Source organism: Hyperolius riggenbachi, chromosome 8 (assembly GCF_040937935.1).
Source record: "Hyperolius riggenbachi isolate aHypRig1 chromosome 8, aHypRig1.pri, whole genome shotgun sequence".
Lineage (NCBI taxonomy): Eukaryota > Metazoa > Chordata > Amphibia > Anura > Hyperoliidae > Hyperolius > Hyperolius riggenbachi.
Genome location: NC_090653.1, coordinates 21,844,628 through 21,862,852, shown reverse-complemented (window position 1 = coordinate 21,862,852; position 18,225 = coordinate 21,844,628). Strand labels below are relative to the sequence as shown.

The window sequence follows — 18,225 nt, the reverse complement described above, 5'->3', positions numbered from 1 at the left end:
ACGACGGTACTAGCAATGTCCATTCATTTGAATGGATAGCACTAAAGCTGCGAGTGCCACAACTGTCGTTTAGCTCCCATTTCAACCGGCCCCTGTTTAACCATTGTGCATGCATACGTATGTGTATGCCCGCGGTGAGCCGGGCGAAGGTTGAGTGGGATGACTCCCCGCCCTGTGGCCGCTCAAATCCCTGGCGGCAGTAAATACTATTCCCCTTGGAGCTGTAGCAACTCAGAGGGAGGAGTAATTTGGGGTCCAGCAATTGCCCAGAATTACCTCTATACACCCCGCGTAGTATTACAATACTGCACCTAGTTTCGCCCCAACCACCTGCTTCGTCGTGTATGTCTGTATTCATTCATCCAAGAGTCACAAGGCACTCCAAGAATCTATCTGTGGCTGTGTGTTGGCAGCTTGTCCGGCGAATCAGCAGGAACTGTGCTGGTGCCTTAATGATTGATGCATCTGGGACATATCTTCCTTGTTTTTTTTTTCTTAGGCTTTATTGCTATCCTAAAACGTACTGTTACTTTTACGACCTGATGTAATTTTCTGTGTTTTTCGGCGGTGAGCGATATAAATTGCTCATAACTGGCTGTAAACTGACAGAAATGCAAACTAGACGGCGTTCTTAATGTCAGCGGATTCCTACGCGAACGGCCCAATTAAGAGAAGAAGTTAATGGATAATTCTGTTTATCGAGAAATACGCCGCTATTTGTCTCTTACTTACAGCTCAAGCTGCAGCCGCCAAAAACGCTGCGGCGTTAATATAGCTGTAAAGTAAAACATCTCTTCTTTAGATTATTACCCAGATGCGGGGGGCGTGTCCAGACTTTGCGCATCGCGGACGCTTAAAGGCGACCTGAATTCAGAACTTCCTCTCTGCTCTAAAAGATAGGCAACAGCATAATAACCTTTCAAGAAAAACATTTCTTTATTACATCTAATACAAAAACCTGCAATAAACCTGCAGTGTGTCTACTTCCTGCTTTAATGGATGCAGACATACTGTTAACATCCTGTGTTTACAAATTAGCTGCTCTGCCGTGGCAGCCAACTTACACAGCTCAGAGATCAAATTACAGTTGCAATTAGTCACACGAGGGGGAATTGCATTTCTATCTGTTTTCCTTATGTCCTGTGCAATAGTTCAGGTCCACTTTAAAGAGGAACTCCAGTGAAAATAATGTAATAAAAAAGTGCTTAATTTTTACAATAATTATAAATAAATGATTTAGTCAGTGTTTGCCCATTGTAAAATCTTTCCTCTCCCTGATTTACACTCTGACATTTATCACATGGTGACATTTTTACTGCTGGCAGGTGATGTCACTGGAAGGAGATGCCGCTTGCTTTTTTGGCAGTTGGAAACAGCTGTACACAGCTGTTATTTCCCACAATGCAACAAGGATCCCACAGTGTGATGTCAGAATGATAGTCCTGACATCACACTGTGGGAGGGGTCTCCCCACAATATCAGCCATACAGCGCCCCCTGATGATCCGTTTGTGAAAAGGTGAAGATTTCTCATAGGAAAGGGGGTATCAGCTACTGATTGGGATGAAGTTCAATTCTTGGTTACGGTTTCTCTTTAACTCCACAGTTTCAAGCACCAGCCTTGTATTATGATTTCCAAACCTGCTGATCCTCTCCTAACTCAGTCACACACATGTAGGACATCCCGATGGACACAGAGGCCACAAAAGAATCATAAAAAAGCACCCCAAAACCACAGAACCACCGTCACCGCCATGCAAGCCAGAGCCAGCTCTAAAGATAGGGTCGGATCCCGCCCGAGCACGGCCGCTGGACACAGATCCGCCTCCTCTGCCTCAGGAGATCACCTGATCTCTGCTACCTCACAGAGAGACTGATCTCTGGAGTCCCCTTCCTCTCCTCTTACCAAATGGCAATTCACTAAACCTATTACCGCACTGAAACATAAAGTTACCCACTAGTGAGGTAAATTACCGACTTGTGCGGTAAATACCGCAACTATCATTTAGCTCTGCCCTAAATCTGTTTAGCCATTGTGTATGCATACGTATGTGTATGCTGCCAGTGAGCTGGGCAAGGGGTGAGCCGAATGACGCCCCACTCTACGGCCGCTCAAATCCCTGCCGCACCCACACGCACACCTGTCCGCCTGCGCACATGCCCGCCCGGCTCACTGGCCCCGTCCTCCAGTCCCAACTGCTGTCCGGGTCCGTGCTGCCCACATGCGCAGTAGCAAAAAGCACGGACCCGGCTACACAGAGATAGCACACACAGAGACGGGTTTTATTATAGAGGATGCTGGTAATGAACTCCTCTATATTGTGCATTGCATAATGCTAATCCTTAGCAAACTATTTCCTTTCTCTGATTACACCTCTCTGACACAGCAGCTGTTCCCTCCCCTGCTTTCACCTCTCTGACACTGCAGCTGTCCCCACCCCTGCTTATACCTCTCTGACACTGCAGCTATCCCCTCCCCTGCTTACACCTCTCTGACACTGCAGCTATCTCCTCCCCTGCTTACACCTCTCTGACACTGCAGTTGTCCCCTCCCCTGCTTACACCTCTCTGACACTGTGGCTGTCCCCTCCCCTGCTTACACCTTTCTGACACTGCAACTGCCTCCTCTCCTGCTTACACCTCTCTGACACTGCAGCTGTCCCCTCTCCTGCTTACACCTCTCTGATACTGCAGCTGTCCCCTCCCCTGATTACACCTCTCTGACACTGCAGCTGTCCCCTCCTCTGCTTACACCTCTTTGACACTGCGACTCTCCCCTCCCCTGCTTACACCTTTCTGACACTGTGGCTGTCCCCTCCCCTGCTTACACCTCTCTGACACTGCAGCTATCTCCTCCCCTGCTTACACCTCTCTGACACTGCAGCTGTGCCCTCCTCTGCTTACCCCTCTCTGACACTGCAGCTGTCCCCTCCCCTGCTTACAACTCTGTGACACAGCAGCTGTTCCCTCCCCTGCTTCCATCTCTCTGACACTGCAGCTGTTCCCTCCCCTGCTTGCACCTCTCTGACACTGCAGCTGTCCCCTCCCCTGCTTACACCTCTCTGACACAGCAGCTGTTCCCTCCCCTGCTTACACCTCTCTGACAATGCAGCTGTCCCCTCCCCTGCTTACACCTCTCTGACGCTGCAGCTGTTCCCTCCCCTGCTTCCATCTCTCTGACACTGCAGCTGTTCCCTCCCCTGCTTACACCTCTCTGACACTGCAGCTGTCCCCTCCCCTGCTTACACCTCTCTGACACAGCAGCTGTTCCCTCCCCTGCTTACACCTCTCTGACATTGCAGCTGTCCCCTCCCCTGCTTACACCTCTGACGCTGCAGCTGTTCCCTCCCCTGCTTACACCTCTCTGACACTGCAGCTGTCCCCTCCCCTGCTTACACCTCTCTGACACTGCAGCTGTCCCCTCCCCTGCTTACACCTCTCTGACAATGCAGCTGTCCCCTCCCCTGCTTACGCCTCTCTGACACAGCATCTGTTCCCTCCCCTGCTTCCATCTCTCTGACACTGCAGCTGTTCCCTCCCCTGCTTACACCTCTCTGACGCTGCAGCTGTTCCCTCCCCTTCTTACACCACTCTGACACTGCAGCTGTTCTTTCCCCTGCTTACACCTCTCTGACACAGCAGCTGTTCCCTCCCCTGCTTACACCTCTCTGACACTGCAGCTGTTCCCTCCCCTGCTTACACCTCTCTGGCACTGCAGCTGTTCCCTCCCTTGCTTACACCTCTCTGACACTGCAGCTGTTCCCTCTCCTGCTTACACCTCTCTGACAATGCAGCTGTCCCCTCCCCTGCTTACACCTCTCTGACACTGCAGCTGTCCCCTCCCCTGCTTACACCTCTCTGACACTGCAGCTGTCCCCTCCCCTGCTTACACCTCTCTGACGCTGCAGCTGTTCCCTCCCCTGCTTACACCTCTCTGACAATGCAGCTGTCCCCTCCCCTGCTTACACCTCTCTGACGCTGCAGCTGTTCCCTCCCCTGCTTACACCCCTCTGACACTGCAGCTGTCCCCTCCCCTGCTTATACCTCTCTGACACTGCAGCTGTTCCCTCCCCTGCTTACACCTCTCTGACACTGCAGTTGTCCCCTCCCCTGCTTACACCTCTCTGACACTGTGGCTGTCCCCTCCCCTGCTTACACCTCTCTGACGCTGCAACTGCCCCCTCTCCTGCTTACACCTCTCTGACACTGCAGCTGTCCCCTCTCCTGCTTACACCTCTCTGATACTGCAGCTGTCCCCTCCCCTGATTACACCTCTCTGACACTGCAGCTGTCCCCTCCCCTGCTTACACCTCTCAGACACTGTGACTGTCCCCTCCCCTGCTTACACCTTTCTGACACTGTGGCTGTCCCCTCCCCTACTTACACCTCTCTGACACTGCAGCTATCTCATCCCCTGCTTACACCTCTCTGACACTGCAGCTGTCCCCTCCCCTGCTTACACCTCTCTGACACTGCAGCTGTCCCCTCCCCTGCTTCCATCTCTCTGACACTGCAGCTGTTCCCTCCCCTGCTTACACCTCTCTGACGCTGCAGCTGTTCCCTCCCCTTCTTACACCTCTCTGACACTGCAGCTGTCCCCTCCCCTTCTTACACCTCTCTGACACAGCAGCTGTTCCCTCCCTTGCCTCCATCTCTCTGACACTGCAGCTGTTCCCTCCCCTGCTTACACCTCTCTGACACTGCAGCTGTCCCCTCCCCTGCTTACACCTCTCTGACACAGCAGATGTTCCCTCCCCTGCTTACACCTCTCTGACAATGCAGCTGTCCCCTCCCCTGCTTACACCTCTCTGACACAGCAGCTGTTCCCTCCCCTGCTTACACCCCTCTGACACTGCAGCTGTCCCCTCCCCAGCTTACACCTCTCTGACACTGCAGCTGTTCCCTCCCCTGCTTACACCTCTCTGACACAGCAGCTGTTCCCTCCCCTGCTTATACCTCTCTGACACTGCAGCAGTTCCCTCCCCTGCTTACACCTCTCTGACACAGCAGCTGTTCCCTCCCCTGCTTCCATCTATCTGACACTGTAGCTGGTCCCTCCCCTGCTTACACCTCTCTGACACTGCAGCTGTCCCCTCCCCTGCTTACACCTCTCTGACACTGCAGCTGTTCCCTCCCCTGCTTACACGTCTTTGACACTGCAGCTGTCCCCTCCCCTGCTTACACCTCTCTGACACTGCAGCTGGTCCCTCCCCTGCTTACACCTCTCTGACACAGCAGCTGTTCCCTCCCCTGCTTACACCTCTGACACTGCAACTGTCCCCTCCCCTGCTTACACCTCTCTGACACTGCAGCTGTTCCCTCCCCTGCTTACACCTCTCTGACACTGCAGCTGTTCCCTCCCCTGCTTACACGTCTCTGACACTGCAGTTGTCCTGGGTAGGGCTTCACATCAATAGAGTGTTTGGGGCCCCATGTAAAACAAGCACTGAGGCCCCAAGCTCCTTAGTTACACTACAGTGGCCTAGGCTATAAGGAAGATTGCCAACACCCTGAAACTGAGCTGCAGCATGGTGGCCAAGACCATACAGGGGTGTAACAGGACAGGATCCACTTTGTACAGGCCTTGCCTGAGGATGTACAATTTTCTGCCTGCTGTCTATATAGACTAGATGTGCCTGCCATCTAGAGGCAAGGGATGAGCTGATTATGATTGTTATATTACATGTTAATTGTGTTATATTTCTGGCCATCTAACCTGCATGATTTATTGTTCATCCATACAGAATTATGGCCTGGAGACGGAGAACCTGCGAACGCTCTCCCACAAACTGAATGCCTCGGCCAAAAATCTGCAGAATTTCATCACGGGCCGGAGGCGGAGCGGCCACTACGATGGAAGAGCGTCCCGGAGATTGCCCAACGACTTCCTCACCTCTGTGGTGGACCTGATCGGTGCTGCTAAGAACCTGCTGGCCTGGCTGGACAGGTAATATCTCCTGAACACATCACATATGCTGATACACTCTGTGCTGCTGGAGAACTCTGCTCCTTCCTCTAACTCTCCTCTCCTGATATACTCACACGTGCTGCTGGAGGACTCTGCTCCTCCCTCTATCTAACTCTCCTCTCCTGATATACTCTGTGCTGCTGGAGGACTCTGCTCCTTCCTCTAACTCTCCTCTCCTGATATACTCTGTGCTGCTGGAGGACTCTGCTCCTTCCTCTAACTCTCCTCTCCTGATATACTCTGTGCTGCTGGAGGACTCTGCTCCTTCCTCTAACTCTCCTCTCCTGATATACTCTGTGCTGCTGGAGGACTCTGCTCCTTCCTCTAACTCTCCTCTCCTGATATACTCTGTGCTGCTGGAGGACTCTGCTCCTTCCTCTATCTAACTCTTCTCTCCTGATATACTCTGTGCTGCTGGAGGACTCTGCTCCTTCCTCTAACTCTCCTCTCCTGATATACTCTGTGCTGCTGGAGGACTCTGCTCCTTCCTCTAACTCTCCTCTCCTGATATACTCTGTGCTGCTGGAGGACTCTGCTCCCTCCTCTAACTCTCCTCTCCTGATATACTCTGTGCTGCTGGAGGACTCTGCTCCTTCCTCTATCTTACTCTCCTCTCCTGATATACTCTGTGCTGCTGGAGGACTCTGGTCCTTCCTCTAACTCTCCTCTCCTGATATACTCTGTGCTGCTGGATTACTCTAATCCTTCCTCTAACTCTCCTCTCCTGATATACTCTGTGCTGCTGGAGGACTCTGCTCCTTCCTCTAACTTTCTTCTCCTGATACACTCTGTGCTGCTGGAGGACTCTGCTCCTCCCTCTAACTCTCCTCTCCTGATATACTCTGTGCTGCTGGAGGACTCTGCTCCTTCCTCGAACCCTTCTCTCCTGATATACTCTGTACTGCTGGAGGACTCTGCTCCTTCATCTAACTCTCTTCTCCTGATATACTCTGTGCTGTTGGAGGACTCTGCTCCTTCCTGTATCTAGCTCCCAGCTCCTGATATACTCTGTGCTGCTGGAGGACTCTGTTCCTTCCTCTTTTTAACTCTCCTCTCCTGATACACTTTGTGCTGCTGGAGGACTCTGCTCCTTCATCTACCTCTCCTCTCCTGAAATACTCTGTGCTGCTGGAGGACTCTGCTTCTTCCTCTCCTGATACACTTTGTGCTGCTGGAGGACTCTGCTCCTTCATCTACCTCTCTTCTCCTGATATACTCTGTGCTGCTGGAGGACTCTGCTCCTTCCTCTATCTAACTCTCCTCTCCTGATACACTTTGTGCTGCTGGAGGACTCTGCTCCTTCCTCTAACTCTCCTCTCCTGATACACTTTGTGCTGCTGGAGGACTCTGCTCCTTCATCTACCTCTCCTCTCCTGAAATACTCTGTGCTGCTGGAGGACTCTGCTCCTTCCTGTATCCAACTCTCCTCTCCTGATATACTCTGTGCTGCTGGAGGACTCTGCTCCTTCCTGTATCCAACTCTCCTCTCCTGATATACTCTGTGCTGCTGGAGGACTCTGCTCCTTCCTCTAACTCTCCTCTCCTGATATACTCTGTGCTGCTGGAGGACTCTGCTCCTTCCTGTATCCAACTCTCCTCTCCTGATATACTCTGTGCTGCTAGAGGACTCTGCTCCTCCCTCTAACTCTCCTCTCCTGATATACTCTGTGCTGCTGGAGGACTCTGCTCCTTCCTGTATCTACCTCTCCTCCCCTGATATACTCTGTGCTGCTGGAGGACTCTGCTCCTTCCTCTATCTAACTCTCCTCTCCTGATATACTCTGTGCTGCTGGAGGACTCTGCTCCTTCCTCTAACTCTCCTCTCCTGATATACTCTGTGCTGCTGGAGGACTCTGTTCCTTCCTCTATCTAACTCTCCTCTCCTGATACACTCTGTGCTGCTGGAGGACTCTGCTCCTTCCTCTATCTAACTCTCCTCTCCTGATATACTCTGTGCTGCTGGAGGACTCTGCTCCTTCCTCTACCTAACTCTCCTCTCCTGATACACTCTGTGCTGCTGGAGGACTCTGCTCCTTCCTCTAACTCTCCTCTCCTGATATACTCTGTGCTGCTGGAGGACTCTGCTCCTTCCTCTAACTTTCCTCTCCTGATATACTCTGTGCTGCTGGAGGACTCTGCTCCTTCCTCTAACTCTCTTCTCCTAATATACTCTGTGCTGCTGGAGGACTCTGCTCCTTCCTCTATCTAACTCTCCTCTCCTGATATACTCTGTGCTGCTGGAGGACTCTGCTCCTTCCTCTAACTCTCCTCTCCTGATATACTCTGTGCTGCTGGAGGACTCTGCTCCTTCATCTACCTCTCTTCTCCTGATATACTCTGTGCTGCTGGAGGACTCTGCTCCTTCCTCTATCTAACTCTCCTCTCCTGATACACTTTGTGCTGCTGGAGGACTCTGCTCCTTCCTCTAACTCTCCTCTCCTGATACACTCTGTGCTGCTGGAGGACTCTGCTCCTCCCCCTAACTCTGCTCTCCTGATATACTCTGTGCTGCAGGAGGATTCTGCCCCTTCCTCTATCTAACTTTCCTCTCCTGATATACTCTGTGCTGCTGGAGGACTCTGCTCCTTCATCTACCTCTCTTCTCCTGATATACTCTGTGCTGCTGGAGGACTCTGCTCCTTCATCTACCTCTCCTCTTCTGAAATACTCTGTGCTGCTGGAGGACTCTGCTCCTTCCTGTATCCAACTCTCCTCTCCTGATATACTCTGTGCTGCTGGAGGACTCTGCTCCTTCCTGTATCCAACTCTCCTCTCCTGATATACTCTGTGCTGCTGGAGGACTCTGCTCCTTCCTCTAACTCTCCTCTCCTGATATACTCTGTGCTGCTGGAGGACTCTGCTCCTTCCTCTAACTCTCCTCTCCTGATATACTCTGTGCTGCTAGAGGACTCTGCTCCTCCCTCTAACTCTCCTCTCCTGATATACTCTGTGCTGCTGGAGGACTCTGCTCCTTCCTGTATCTACCTCTCCTCCCCTGATATACTCTGTGCTGCTGGAGGACTCTGCTCCTTCCTCTATCTAACTCTCCTCTCCTGATATACTCTGTGCTGCTGGAGGACTCTGCTCCTTCCTCTAACTCTCCTCTCCTGATATACTCTGTGCTGCTGGAGGACTCTGCTCTTTCCTCTATCTAACTCTCCTCTCCTGATACACTCTGTGCTGCTGGAGGACTCTGCTCCTTCCTCTATCTAACTCTCCTCTCCTGCTATACTCTGTGCTGTTGGAGGACTCTGCTCCTCCCTCTAACTCTCCTCTCCTGATATACTCTGTGCTGCTGGAGGACTCTGCTCCTTCCTCTATCTAACTCTCCTCTCCTGATACACTCTGTGCTGCTGGAGGACTCTGCTCCTGCCTCTAACTCTCCTCTCCTGATATACTCTGTGCTGCTGGAGGACTCTGCTCCTTCCTCTAACTTTCCTCTCCTGATATACTCTGTGCTGCTGGAGGACTCTGCTCCTTCCTCTAACTCTCTTCTCCTAATATACTCTGTGCTGCTGGAGGACTCTGCTCCTTCCTCTATCTAACTCTCCTCTCCTGATATACTCTGTGCTGCTGGAGGACTCTGCTCCTTCCTCTAACTCTCCTCTCCTGATATACTCTGTGCTGCTGGAGGACTCTGCTCCTCCCCCTAACTCTGCTCTCCTGATATACTCTGTGCTGCTGGAGGACTCTGCTCCTTCCTCTATCTAACTCTCCTCTCCTGATACACTTTGTGCTGCTGGAGGACTCTGCTCCTTCCTCTAACTCTCCTCTCCTGATACACTCTGTGCTGCTGGAGGACTCTGCTCCTCCCCCTAACTCTGCTCTCCTGGTATACTCTGTGCTGCAGGAGGATTCTGCCCCTTCCTCTATCTAACTTTCCTCTCCTGATATACTCTGTGCTGCTGGAGGACTCTGCTCCTTCATCTACCTCTCTTCTCCTGATATACTCTGTGCTGCTGGAGGACTCTGCTCCTTCCTCTATCTAACTCTCCTCTCCTGATATACTCTGTGCTGCTGGAGGACTCTGCTCCTTCCTCTAACTCTCCTCTCCTGATACACTCTGTGCTGCTGGAGGACTCTGCTCCTCCCCCTAACTCTGCTCTCCTGATATACTCTGTGCTGCTGGAGGACTCTGCTCCTTCCTCTAACTCCCCTCTCCTGATATACTCTGTGCTGCTGGAGGACTCTGCTCCTTCCTCTAACTCTCCTCTCCTGATATACTCTGTGCTGCTGGAGGACTCTGCTCCTTCCTCTGACTCTCCTCGCTTGATATACTCTGTGCTGCTGGAGGACTCTGCTCCTTTCTCTAACTCTCTTCTCCTGATATACTCTGTGCTGCTGGAGGACTCTGCTCCTTCCTCTGACTCTCCTCGCTTGATATACTCTGTGCTGCTGGAGGACTCTGCTCCTTTCTCTAACTCTCCTCTCCTGATATACTCTGTGCTGCTGGAGGACTCTGCTCCTTCCTCTGACTCTCCTCGCTTGATATACTCTGTGCTGCTGGAGGACTCTGCTCCTTTCTCTAACTCTCCTCTCCTGGTATACTCTGTGCTGCTGGAGGACTCTGCTCCTTCCTCTAACTCTCCTCTCCTGATATACTCTGTGCTGCTGGATGACTCTGCTCCTTCCTCTAACTCTCCTCTCCTGATATACTCTGTGCTGCAGGAGGATTCTGCTCCTTCCTCTATCTAACTCTCCTCTCCTGATATACTCTGTGCTGCTGGAGGACTCCGCTCCTTCCTCTAACTCTCCTCTCCTGATATACTCTGTGCTGCTGGAGGACTCTGCTCCTTCCTCTAACTCTCCTCTCCTGATATACTCTGTGCTGCTGGAGGACTCTGCTCCTTCCTCTATCTAACTCTCCTCTCCTGATATAGTCTGTGCTGCTGGATGACTCTGCTCCTTCCTCTAACTCTCCTCTCCTGATATACTCTGTGCTGCTGGAGGACTCTGCTCCTTCCTCTAACTCTCCTCGCCTGATATACTCTGTGCTGCTGGAGGACTCTGCTCCTTCCTCTAACTCTCCTCTCCTGATATACTCTGTGCTGCTGGAGGACTCTGCTCCTTCCTCTAACTCTCCTCTCCTGATATACTCTGTGCTGCTGGATGACTCTGCTCCTTCCTCTAACTCTCCTCTCCTGATATACTCTGTGCTGCTGGAGGACTTTCCTCTCCTGATATACTCTGTGCTGCTGGAGGACTCTGCTCCTTCCTCTATCTAACTCTCCTCTCCTGATATACTCTGTGCTGCTGGAGGACTCTGCTCCTTCCTCTAACTCTCCTCTCCTGATATACTCTGTGCTGCTGGAGGACTCTGCTCCTTCCTCTATCTAACTCTCCTCTCCTGATATACTCTGTGCTGCTGGAGGACTCTGCTCCTTCCTCTAACTCTCCTCTCCTGATATACTCTGTGCTGCTGGAGGACTCTGCTCCTTCCTCTAACTCTCCTCTCCTGATATACTCTGTGCTGCAGGAGGATTCTGCTCCTTCCTCTAACTCTCCTCTCCTGATATACTTTGTGCTGCTGGAGGACTCTGCTACTCCCTCTAACTCTCCTCTCCTGATATACTCTGTGCTGCTGGAGGACTCTGCTCCTTCCTCTAACTCTCCTCTCCTGATATACTCTGTGCTGCTGGAGGACTCTGCTCCTTCCTCTAACTCTCCTCTCCTGATATACTCTGTGCTGCTGGAGGACTCTGCTCCTTCCTCTAACTCTCCTCTCCTGATATACTCTGTGCTGCAGGAGGATTCTGCTCCTTCCTCTAACTCTCCTCTCCTGCTATACTCTGTGCTGCTGGAGGACTCTGCTCCTTCCTCTAACTCTCCTCTCCTGATATACTCTGTGCTGCTGGGGGACTCTGCTCCTTCCTCTGCCTCTCCTCTCCTGATATACTCTGTGCTGCTGGAGGACTCTGCTCCACCCTCTAACTCTCCTGATATACTCTGTGCTGCTGGAGGACACTGCTCCTTCCTCTATCTAACTCTCCTCTCCTGATATACTCTGTGCTGCTGGAGGACACTGCTCCTTCCTCTATCTAACTCTCCTGATATACTCTGTGCTGCTGGAGGACTCTGCTCCTTCCTCTAACTCTCCCCTCCTGATACACTCTGTGCTGCTGGAGGACTCTCTGCTCCTTCCTCTAACCCTCCTCTCCTGATATACTCTGTGCTGCTGGAGGACTCTGCTCCTTCCTCTAACTCTCCTCTCCTGCTATACTCTGTGCTGCTGGGGGACTCTGCTCCTTCCTCTAACTCCCCTCTCCTGATATACTCTGTGCTGCTGGAGGACTCTGCTACTTCCTCTAACTCTCCTCTCCTGATATACTCTGTGCTGCTGGAGGACTCTGCTCCTTCCTCTAACTCTCCTCTCCTGCTATACTCTGTGCTGCTGGAGGACTCTGCTCCTTCCTCTAACTCTCCTCTCCTGATATACTCTGTGCTGCTGGGGGACTCTGCTCCTTCCTCTGCCTCTCCTCTCCTGATATACTCTGTGCTGCTGGAGGACTCTGCTCCTTCCTCTATCTAACTCTCCTCTCCTGATATACTCTGTACTGCTGGAGGACTCTGCTCCTTCCTCTGCCTCTCCTCTCCTGATATACTCTGTGCTGCTGGAGGACTCTGCTCCTTCCTCTAACTCTCCTCTCCTGATATACTCTGTACTGCTGGAGGACTCTGCTCCTTCCTCTATCTCTCCTCTCCTGATATACTCTGTGCTGCTGGAGGACTCTGCTCCTTCCTCTAACTCTCCTCTCCTGATATACTCTGTGCTGCTGGGGGACTCTGCTCCTTCCTCTGCCTCTCCTCTCCTGATATACTCTGTACTGCTGGAGGACTCTGCTCCTTCCTCTATCTCTCCTCTCCTGATATACTCTGTGCTGCTGGAGGACCCCGCTCTTTCCTCCATAGACCATGCCTTAACAAGTGTGGCCCCAGTCTAAAGCATTAAGGGGCCCATTAACAGTACAATTTTTCTTTCAGATTCGATCTTTCAATGCACTTTTTATGATTGAATTGTATAGAAAAAACTGTGCCATTTGTGGTGCAAATCGATATGATACAATTCTTTGGTCGATCGGAAAAGGAAAAATGATCGATCCGAATGTTGGATTTTATGATCGAATTGGAATCTAAAGCCTTCTTAAATTGTTCCGTTAATAAGAACAATCGATAACTGTCTTCCATTTAGTTAGGATTGTTTACATTGCGTCAAAAGATCACATCTAATGAAAAAACTATACGATAATGGTCACCATTAGCTGGCTAAGCTCTGAGCCCCCTGAACGCTTTATAGCAGCGGAGGCAGATCTGGGCCCTGCCGGTCGGATTCCGCTGGCGGTCTGTGACATAAAATGTGCAGCCAACCTTTCATAACCCGCGGTTTCAGTTTGGGAGGCGGTGAATGCGGCTGGTTGTGCTCTGTCTCGCGAGTTACAATGCGGCCCTCACGTCGGCCCCGCCGGATGAATAGAGTGACGTGACTGGGAACGCGGACGGCCGAGCGCACAGCATTCATGTGTCCCGTCCGTGTCATCTCCGCGCAGCTGTGGGCGATCAACGTGACCTGGTTCAGTCCGTTCATATTAGTCTCACGCTGCCAGCCGAAGCGCGGCCTTCAAGAGGACACACAGCGCCGCCGTTGCCAGTGAATTATACCCGCGTATAACGATCCAAAGGAATGCACAACCCCCCTTAATTCATAGGAATTTCCTTAAAGGATTACTATTGAGAAAATTGTAAAACTTGAGGAACTCCAGTGAAAATAATGTAATAAAAAAAGTGCTTAATTTTTACAATAATTATGTATAAATGATTTAGTCAGTGTTGGCCCATTGTAAAAGCTTTTAAATCCCTGATTTACATTCTGACATTTATCACATGGTGACATTTTTACTGTTGGCAGGTGATGTAGCTGCTGCAGGGTTTTTGGCAGTTGGAAACAGCTGTAAACAGCTTTTTCCCACAATGCAACAAGGTTCACAGACAGGAAACTGCCAGGACCATGGTCCTCTCAGAGTTTCTTGTGGGAGGGGTTTCACCACAATATCAGCCATACAGCGCCCCCTGATGGTCTGTTTGTGAAAAGGAATAGATTTCTCATGGGAAAGGGGGCATCAGCTACTGATTGGGATGAAGTTCAATTCCTGGTCACGGTTTCTGCGGTTTTTGAGCTTAGGTGGGCCATTCGTTTTTGTGCTTACCGGTTTTTGAAGTGTTTTTTTCCGAGCGGTTTTGTAATCACTCAGGAAGTGAACTCTTTGACCTGGAAAAGAACAAATACAATGTATTTATTCTTAAAAACGCGAACGCATTTGCTATACAAAGAGATTTTGTTATTTCTCCTATACTTTCCATTGAGACGGAGTCTCCTAAAAAATGGTCCATGCGCCGCTTTACTGAACGAACAGCGCACGACCGTGCTGATATGGTGGGCGATTTTAAAATCACCCACGTGTAAAAAAAAACTGAAACCGCCTACAGTGTGAATGGGCCCTTCCAGAGTAAAATGAGACATAAATTACTTTTCTCCTCTGTTGCTGTCCCTTACAGTAGGGACTAGGAAGTTGACAGAACCGGTTTTGAACTAATCCATCTCTTCATGGGGGATTCTCAGTAAGGCATTTATTCTTAGGAAAGACATTCCCTGAAAAGGATTTATACAGTGATGCTGGCCAGCCTCCGTGCTCACTGCACACTTTTTTTGGTAGTTGGACAGAGCAACTGACATTTGCTAAGTGCTTTTGAAACTAAACAAAACCATTAGAATCCCCCAGGAGGAGATGGGCTTGTCCAAAACCTGTCGGTTCTGTCAGATTTTCACTACCTACTGCAAGGCTACTTTCCCATCAGGACTTTGCGTTTTAGGGGACGTTGTGGTCGCATAACGTGCCCATAACGCAACGCCTGGTGGTGTTGGATGTGGACGTCAGACTGACCCGCGTTGTGCAGCTCACTCTGGCGTCCGTGATGCCGTGATGCGTACTCTTGGACGCAAGCGGCATCATGTGGTCCCGCCAGCCAATCGCCACACAGAGCGGTGCTCCAGGAAGTAAACACTGCACGTCACTGAGTGCAGTGAATATTAATTAGCCATGTGGCTGGCTGAGGAGGAGGAGGGGAGACCTCCTCCTCCAAAACTACTGAGCATGTGCAAACAGTCTAACACGGCTTAGCCGCTTATAACGTACTGCACGCAGCACTTTACTTTGACGTGCTGCGTTACACTGTAACGCAACGTGGGCACTGTGAACAGCCCATTGATTTTTCATTACTGTGCGGTGGGCTGCGTTACAGGCTGCTCTAACGTGCGCCTGTAGCGTCCCACTGTGAAAGCAGCCTAAGTGACAGCAACATAGGAGAAAAGTAATTTACGGCCCATTTTACTCTGAAAGAAACATACTTCATATTTGTATGTGTTTACATGCATTTTAAATTTTAGGATTTTTACGATGTGGTGGGATGAATAGTGATTTTCTTTTTTTATTCCCGCCCCCATTAACTAGACTGTTTCATCTACTGATAGATATAGTAATACAAATAGAAAATAGACAGAAGACCTGAACTCAGAACTTCCTTTCTGTTCTGAAAGATAAGGAACAGCATAATTTCCTTTAGGGCGGAGACACACTATAAACGCTTTTCTGAGTGCTGTCATCAGCGCTTCTAAAAAAACCGCTCCTATTCACTTGCATTAAAATCATCCTAAAATAACCGGTAACGCGAAAAACACGGTTGTGAAAATGTTTCCTTGATCGCTGCGATTTTAGCTCAGTTTTGCCACAATATTAATGCAAGTGAATGGGAGCGTTTTTTTCAAAAGCACTCAGAAAGCGCTGATGACCCGAAAGCGTTTAGAAAAGCACCTATAGTGTGTCTCAGCCCTCACGGCTGCACACACAAAATCGCACATTGTAAAAAAAAAACGCACTCCAAATCTTTGGCAAAAATTGCAAATCGCACAATAGCACTTGCGATTTGTTGTGTGAACTAGGCCTTAAAGAGAAATATTTCTTTGTTACGGCATTTGTAAGCAACTTCATAAGCCTTTTCTGGCAATTATGGTAGCTATTTTAAAAAGTGTAATGGCCCATTCCCACTTAGAGACACTGAAGCGAAAAAAAAATTATGTAATTATGATTTGTATGTGTAGCACAGCTAAGAAATAAAACATTAAGATCAGATACATCAGTGTAATTGTTTCCAGTACAGGAAGAGTTGAGAAACTCCAGTTGTTATCTCTATGCAAACAAGCCATTAAGCTCTCCGACTAAGTTAGTCATGGAGAGGGCTGTTATCTGACTTTTATTATCTCAACTGTAAGTAAACAGTTTTCTTTTCTCTGCCAGAGGAGAGTTTATTACTTCACAGACTGCTCTGAAAGACTCATTTTGAATGCTGAGTGAGGTGTAATCTGCACATATTATAGAATGATGCAATGTTAGAAAAAACACTATATACCTGAAAATAAAAGTATGAGAATATTTTCTTTGCTGCTAATCTTCTAGTAATTATTCATAGTACACAACCAATTCACTATATCATATTTTTTTTTCGCTTCAGTGTCTCTTTAAAATTGCCAAACGCTACCGCTCTAGTGATTTTACCGCGATTAGCACAGTAAAAATCGATTTCAGCGATCACGGTCAGTGCTTTATAAGCACTGTACCGCGATCACTGCCGATTCGCCCAGAAAATGCTGCAGGAAACGCGTTTGCGATTGGCGCTAATCGCAATACGGCCGTGAGAACACTGCCAAAGCACTAGCGATTTAAAAAACGCTAGTGCTGTAGCGATTACCGGGAACCGCCCACTAATCACCTAGTTGTGAATGAGCCCTTAGCTTTTTGTCAGTGATTGTGATTTGCTATTAGCGATTTTATTTCTGATTGGTCGTTTCAGATTTAAAGGGACTCCGAGCAGTGCAGAAACTATGGAAAGATGCACATCATTTTAAAGCTCTCTTTCTCCTCTTTCCAATGATATATAAACCGCCACCTTACGCCTTTTAGTTTTCGCTATTTTCGCGATTGAAATTGCCGCGGCCGCGAATTTGATCGCGAAAATAGAGAAAACTAAAAGGCGTAGGGCAACGATTTAGGTGTCGTCAGAAAGAGGAGAAAGAGAGCTTTAAAATGATATCCATCTTTCCATAGTTATATTGTATTACACAGGGCGACTTTTTGTCAGTCAGCAGCTGCATTCAGCAGCATGGAGCTGCTGACACTGGGGAAAGTGTCGTCCTGTGTAATACAATATAACTATGGCTTGATGGATATCATTTTAAAGCTCTCTTTCTCCTCTTTCTGACGACACCTAAATCGTTGCCCTACACCTTTTAGTTTTCTCTATTTTCGCGATCGAAATCGTGGCCGTGGCAATTTCAATCGTGAAAATAGCGAAAACTAAAAGACGTAGGGTGGTGGTTTATATATCATTGGAAAGAGGAGAAAGAGAGCTTTAAAATGATATGCATCTTTCCATAGTTTCTGCACTGCTCGGAGTCCCTTTAACCACTTCAGCCCGAGAGCAATTTTCACATATAGGCGCTGCTCCCATTCATTTGCCAATAACTTTATTACTCCTTATCACAACTAAATGATCTATATATTGTTTTTTTCAGGACAAATTCGGCTTTTAGTGTGTGTTCATTTTGTTTAGTAATCACCTTATTTTCTATGCATTTTAAAGGGAAAATAAGGGAAAAAGATGAAAAAAAACAATCTATTTCTCCATTTACATCCATTATAGCTTTAAATTAAACAGTGTTGACTATAAGTTAAACCCACTAATTTTATTTGCTCATCCATCCTGGTTATCGCAACATTTAGATTAGGTTCCTAGCACAATGTATGGAGAGAATATTGTATTTGGAAATAAAGGTGTCTTTTTTCTGTTTTGTGTTTTTTGCTTTCTCATTGTACACTGTCAATGATTACAAGGCCTTATTTTGAAAAATAATAGTAATATACCCTTATGGCATACATATTTAAAAAGCCAGGTTCCTAAGGTAACAATATATGTTGTTTCTTTCATATTCTGTCACTTTGTTTTCATTTTACAAGTCTTTTATTTTGGTACAGAATATGCAAAAATGTAATTTCTTCTGATTCAGTTTGTGACTAAAAAAAATACAGGAGACATGCGCCTCAACCCTAAAACTCTTTACACTCTATTCTACTACTTATCACGGTTAAAATGATACCACATATGTCTCTTGTAGTGTTGCTAAAACTTTCCCAAGTTTAATCATAATTCTGA

At 48.8% G+C, this 18,225-nt stretch overlaps 1 protein-coding gene across 5 annotated transcripts in view; it reads left to right on the top strand.

Moving 5' to 3' along the window:
• The window catches only part of LOC137528643 (connector enhancer of kinase suppressor of ras 2-like), a 563,792-nt gene that overhangs the window by 214,531 nt on the left and 331,036 nt on the right, over positions 1-18,225 (top strand). For all 5 annotated transcript variants that reach the window (XM_068250054.1, XM_068250052.1, XM_068250051.1 and 2 more), the window contains exon 3: positions 5,744-5,946. In XM_068250054.1, the coding sequence (XP_068106155.1) occupies positions 5,744-5,946 (203 nt within the window). The remainder of the gene's footprint in view (positions 1-5,743; positions 5,947-18,225) is intronic.